Source organism: Alligator sinensis, unplaced genomic scaffold, assembly GCF_000455745.1.
Source record: "Alligator sinensis unplaced genomic scaffold, ASM45574v1 scaffold87_1, whole genome shotgun sequence".
In the NCBI taxonomy this organism is placed as follows: domain Eukaryota; kingdom Metazoa; phylum Chordata; order Crocodylia; family Alligatoridae; genus Alligator; species Alligator sinensis.
This window is the reverse complement of record NW_005841929.1, coordinates 2,600,716-2,606,721: the sequence shown is the minus strand read 5'-3', so window position 1 is coordinate 2,606,721 and position 6,006 is coordinate 2,600,716. Positions and strand designations below refer to the sequence as shown.

The following is a 6,006-nucleotide window of genomic DNA, read 5'->3' as shown; positions in this document are numbered from 1 at the left end:
CTGGCTCGGCTCTGGCTGCTTCCTGCAGCTGCCCCCTGAGCCCACCCCAGCCGGGGGGCTCCCAGGCACGGGGCTGCCGCCGCCTTGTCGGGGCTTAGACCCCATCCCAGCCGCGCCTCCCTTCCCTTGGGTCCTCAGCTATCAATAATGAGGACTGAAGTGAACGGGATTTGTTCGTCTCCTGCTGACTTCAGTGCTCGAGAAGTCACAAAGCCGACACCCAGGAGACCTGCCTTGTGCTTCCCTGCTGCAGCCAAGTGTCCTTCTCTGCGGGTCCCTGACGAGGATTTGGGTATTTCCAGCTGGATAGCAAGTGGAAGGGTTTTCACGGCACCTTTCTTCCTATGCCAACTGAGTCATTTCATGGGGACTCTGCATTGACCCGCTTCAGCTCAGGAGTCACCCACAGGCGACCTGTTTGGTCCCTCTGTCGCCTTCGCAGAATGATGGGGTGATTGGAGACAGGTTACTCTCATCTCGCACCCCATGAAGGCCTGCCCACCTTTTTTTGGAAACCTTCTGCTTAGGGGCGAAGGTGCATTCCTCCAGCTGAGACCGCTCCCAGCAGGGACACTCATGTCTGGGACCATGAGAGCATTGTCACCCCTGAGCTTCCCAGAGGGACAGCCACGAGCCAGGTCTGCCCATTTTCTAAGGGTACTATTGGACCTTCTAATAATTCAGGGCTGTAGGAAGGCTCTGCTTTCAGCAAAATTGCAAGAGCTTGAGCTCTCTTTAAATAGCACGCTGGGCCGCTTAACTCTTTTGTGGGGAGAAGTTACAAACAGCATTTTTGCCTCAGAACTGTCTGATTCCTGACTTTAGGATGTAAAGGACCACACACACACATGCCTATAGCTTCTTAGTCGGACATCCCCTCCCCCGCCCTCCCCTCCATGCAAACATTGTCCAAGTTAATACAGAACCACGATGGGGAGAAGCGGTCTATAATGCTGTCTGTTCATTGGGATCCTGTTGCTACAGGCTCTGTTCTAGCGAGCAACGTGCAATTTACCATCCCTGCCTGTGGTATCAAATGTTACCGTAAATGCCACTGGCATTGGGAACCTGTTTGGAAATTCCTTTTGTTACTGGAGTTCATACATCCTTTTTTCTGGTCAAGAAGTTTGTAAACTTTTTTTTAAGCAGAAAAGAAAGACCCCACACCTCCTTCCAAGTAAAGGAAGATGGATATAGTGTCAGGCTCAGTTAGATCCAATTGTGATGGCTTTGCAAGAGGAGAACAATGTAGCTTTTGTGATGAACCCCCCCCCCCCCCCCCGCAAAAAAGCTTGGAAGTTTTACAATAATAATAACAATCCCGTGGCATCTAGGTGCGAGCCTCCCTCCCTGAGGTGCAGTGCAACTCTGCCCTCTTCACAGGGAGAAGTTTTTGACTTTGAAGTGAGGCCTCAAGAGATAAGAAGGTGATACAATTATAGCTTCAAACAAAGCATTATGTACACTTTGCTCTGAGTCAAAAATATAGTGAAATGTGCAGGTTGAGCAGCTTACAGCTGAAGGCAGCCATAACCCCTTTGCCAGGGCCACACTGATATCATGGACCTGCAGCATAACCACCTGAAGTCTAACTTGAGAGGTGTTTGCTCCAGGAGAATAGTTTGGATGAAACAGACTGGCCTGCTTAGCACTGGAAGTGCTTAAAATGCAAATGTACAGGAACTCCAGACCATCCCCCACCCCCTCCCTCCTCTGCATGAAGGAAAGCAGCTTAAATACAGCCAGGCCTGGAGAGGAATGTTAAAAAGAGGGGAAGAATCACCCTCCTCCTTTCCATAGGGACCCTCACACGGGGAGATTCAGTATGCATGACTGAACAAGCAAGCAAGGACAGCTCCTCTTTTAACTTTCCTGAACAATGGCTTCAGCTTCTTCCACCATTTCACATTCTCTCTACCCCCAACCCCTCCTTTAAAAAAGGAAGGAGGGAGGAGGCGGGGGAGAGAAAGCCCTGCTGCAGGACTTAGAGGGAGAAAAGCTTTGTTTCATGCCCTATAAACACAGCTTAAGCCCAGTCTTGAACAACAATAAAAGATCCACATCACAGTAGCCTAAAAAGGGCCCTATCAGGTTAAAAGTCATTCATTAGAGAGAGATTTGGATGGAAAGGACACCTTAGATTATTCAAACAAAATTTTTTTTTAAATCCATTTCTTTTCTACTTTGCATTTATCTGTTTTGGCAGTGAAAATTGACTAGGCCATTTCACTTTCCCTGGTCATTCATTTCCAGGTTGTTATACTCTAGCAAGAAAGTGCAGTTTTGGGTTATAAACATGGCAGGGAAACCTCTGGCTTTTTGGCAGATGGTAAGGGGGACCAATTGCCCTGCATTAAAGAAAAGTCACAAGACAACCACCTTTTGTCTCAAGTTTTTTAAAACTTCCCCTGCACCCAAATGTCAAGTTGGATCTATTACATGGTGTGTCAGTTGCTTCATTAACGAAGTGCCAGTTGCAGTCAGTCAATCTAACCCCAAACTGAATAGACACCTACAATTTGTAGTTTGACTCTTTTGCTATAGACCTGGAGACTGGTCCTTCCAAAAGGAAGCAATTTTTGCAAACTTCTAATTATGTTGCTCAACATCCTGCACAGGAGGGACCAGACTCTCCATTTCCTTTTACTCATTAGACTTAATCAGTCATTGAGACAAGAAAACAGCCCAAACCCTCTCTAAGCCATGCACCATGTTTCTCAGAAACCAGTGGACAATGTCTTTAAAATGCAAAGACAACACAGATACAGCTTTTTTTCAAAAACATACTTCATATTTCCTCTTTTATTATATAAATATCAGTTTAACCTTTTACTGTAAGAATATAAAATGTTTTAAGAGGATCTTTGTTATTTTTTATACAAATTCACAAACAGTACAATTAATCCATAGGGGTCTCTGGGTTTGCTTTAACTCCATGGTCTGGCCTGTTACTGTGGAGGATTTGAGGATCTGAACAACAACCGGGTGGGGGGAAGGGGAAAAAAGCCAAGGAATTTTTCTTCAAAAATTAATCTTGTATTCTTCCTCTTTAAAATTATAATAATAATAATTATAATAATAATAATAATAATTAAAAAAATCTAAAGAACCAGCTCCATTTTATTGGCAGAACAGAGATAAGACTGAAGTTCATCTGTCTCCTCCCCTTCACATTACAACCTCAGGGCCTGCAGGCCTGCTCTGCTCCTCTCTCCATTTAAAAACAGGAAGCCTCACACAGTGACCATTTTTGTAGGTGATTTGAAAGGGAGGGGGGAAATATTTGCATATATAGGTCTCTATATATTTAAGAACTGAACTCGCATTTCACACATTTCTTTTAACAGTAGCCCAATCCTTGGATGGATGCTCATGTGTTACACGTGTTTGTGCTAGGAGAGTTTCCAAAAACAAACAAACAAACAAAAAGAAGAAACACAGAAGCACAGTGGGGTCCCCAAGCCCAGCTGGAGAAGGAGTGAGAGGCACAGCCAGAAAGTGAAGGTGGGAGGGAAAGCTTAAAAAAAAAAAAAAATACAAACCCAAGGGGCATTTTTCCAGTCTAGGCACAAAAATGTTTGTCTCAAAATCTCTTTCCTGTAAGAATTCCAGGGCTTTTGAGAAAAAAAGTAACAAATTAAAACGAGGTAGCCAGACATCATATATATATTTATATATATAGAATATATTCAGCAGAAAAAAATGTACTTAAAAATCCACAAGAACAGCAACTTCAAATGTCTTTAAAAATAAAACCATGTAAGAAAATGAATACTGTAAAGAGAGGAGAATGGATGAGGAAAACTGGGATCAGTTACAGGACATAAGCAAGGGGAGTGGTGGGGGAGTAAGAGGCTGTTTTTGTAGTAGTTACTTTTTTTTAGGCATTTCAAAATAAAAACAGGTCACAGTATCTCAAATGAAAGCAAAAGTGAAGCTGGAGATTCTTCCTTAAGTCCCCTGGGCAGGTAGGTGCTAGTCACCTTCTACCTGCTCACCCCAATCCAAAAAGGAATGGATATGTGGCTGGATATGTCTTTATTCCCACTGCCAAGAAAAAGGAAGAGAGAGAATAATGAAAGGGAAGATGTGTGGCTAAGGTGACTCGGGCCTTCCAAAAGCTGGGAGCTCTGAAGGTGGGGAAGAAGGAACAGAATAGAAGGAAACTGGGTTTTCATCCCCAGTGCAAGGAGATGGGAAAAGAAGGGAGTGTCTCGGTTTTCTCTCCCAGGGTGACACCGAGGTGCGTCCCCATGCCCCTGGTATAACTTTTCTCTGTTCCCAAAGCACGGAAGAACTGGAATGGCGGGAGATTATCCACCCCCAGTACAGGAGGGGAGACTGGAGCCGGGGGCCTGACTGAAGTGAATGGAATGAGTGCATGTGAGGAGGGTGCTTCTGTGGCTGTCTCCAGATGACTGGGGGGGAACAGGCAAAGGTGGAATGGTCTGAGCAGGTGGTCGGTGTCCCTAGGAGAGAAGGAGGGGATAGCTGGACATGGGAGGTGGCGCTAGTAAGCTTTTTTTTTCTTTTTCTATTGAGGGGGAGGCAGGGAGAGAAGAGAGGCCTGTTCCCACCTCCAATTCCACCCCCGCGTCTGCAAAATGTTTCCAGTCCCCAAAATGTAGCTGGACTGGGGATAAATAAGGATGGGGGAGGGTCTGTCTTTATCCATCCCTAGTGCACAAGGGGATGGACTCAGGGGGTCATGGGTAAAGACGGGTATCTTCAGCCCCAGTGCATAAGATTGTGGGCCTCTATCTCCTATGCCAAGGCAGGACGATGAAGAGGGAGTGGGGGGAGGGGAGGGACATGGACACTGCATCCCAAGTAGAAACCCAGGGGCATGGCAGGGCACAGAAGGGACAGGCATTCTCTCTCCTGCCTCCCGGCCAGCGCAGCCACAGGCAGGTGGCGTAGGACAGGGGTACTCTCTCCGTCCCTCCCTCTGGTGCTGGGGCAGCGGGTAGCATGGCTCTGTGCGTGCCCCTCTCTCTCCTCCATTGCAGCAGTCAGTGAGTCCCTCTAGAGGGGGTGGAGGTCTCGGGTGCCCCCTCGTCTCACCTGACCTTCTCGCTCTCAGTCATTTGCCAGAGTCCCAGGTTGAGCACCTTGAGGCAGGGCAGCTGGGTGATGCGCTCCAGGCCCCGCTTGGTGATGCGGGTGCAGCCATAGAGGTCGATGCCGGTGAGCTGGCTGAGGTGCTCGGCAATGAGCTCCAGGCCCTTGTCGGTGATGCGGACGCACTGGCCAATGTTGAGGGTGCGGAGGCCGTGCATCTGGCGCACCATGCGGTTGATGCCCTCGTCACTGATGTGGCAGGAGCAGAGGGAGAGGGAGCGCAGGCCGTCCAGTCCCTGGGCGATGTAGGCCAGGCTCTGGTCGCCCACCTTGTCGCAGAAGGAGACGTCAAGGCCGGAGAGGCGCAGGCTGCCCATGGCCAGGTGCATGATGCCCGTGTCGCTGATGTTGTCGCAGGAGCGCAGGTTGAGGCTGCGCAGGCTGCTCATGTGCGACAGGTGCAGCAGCCCGGCGTCTGAGATGCCGCCACAGAAGCTGAGGTTGAGCTGGCGCAGCCGGGCCAGCCCCCGGGCCAGGTGCTTGAGCGACAGGTCGCTCAGCTTCTGGCAGTCCTGCAGCGTGAGCTGCTCCAGGCCCAGACAGCCCTCGGCCGCGCTGCGCGTCATGCCCGCCAGGTGCCCAATGCCCACATCCGAGAGGTGGCGGCAGGAGCGCAGGTTGAGGCTCTTGAGGCGCTGTAGCCCCCAGGCGATGAGCAGCAGCCCCGTGTTGGTGATGTTGCTGCAGCCGCCCAGCTCCAGCACCTCTAGGCCCTTGAGGTACTGGGCAATGCGGCCCAGGCTGCTGTCTGTGATCTGCTTGCACAGGCTCAGGTTGAGCGAGCGCAGGGAGCCGATCTCGGCCACGAAGGCGTGGCCCAGCCCGTTGTCAGTGAGGTTGTAGCAGCCGCTCAGGTTGAGGCTCTCGATGGCCGCCATGCCCTGG

General features: G+C 49.6%; 1 protein-coding gene across 1 annotated transcript; it reads right to left on the bottom strand.

Annotated features, from left to right (window-relative positions):
• Positions 1 to 2,769: 2,769 nt before the first annotated feature.
• On the bottom strand, positions 2,770 to 6,000 carry FBXL14 (F-box and leucine rich repeat protein 14). The gene has a single exon (XM_006019447.3). The coding sequence runs from the start codon at positions 5,997 to 5,999 to the stop codon at positions 5,061 to 5,063; it is 939 nt and encodes a 312-aa protein (XP_006019509.1). The 5' UTR covers position 6,000; the 3' UTR covers positions 2,770 to 5,060.
• Positions 6,001 to 6,006: the final 6 nt, after the last annotated feature.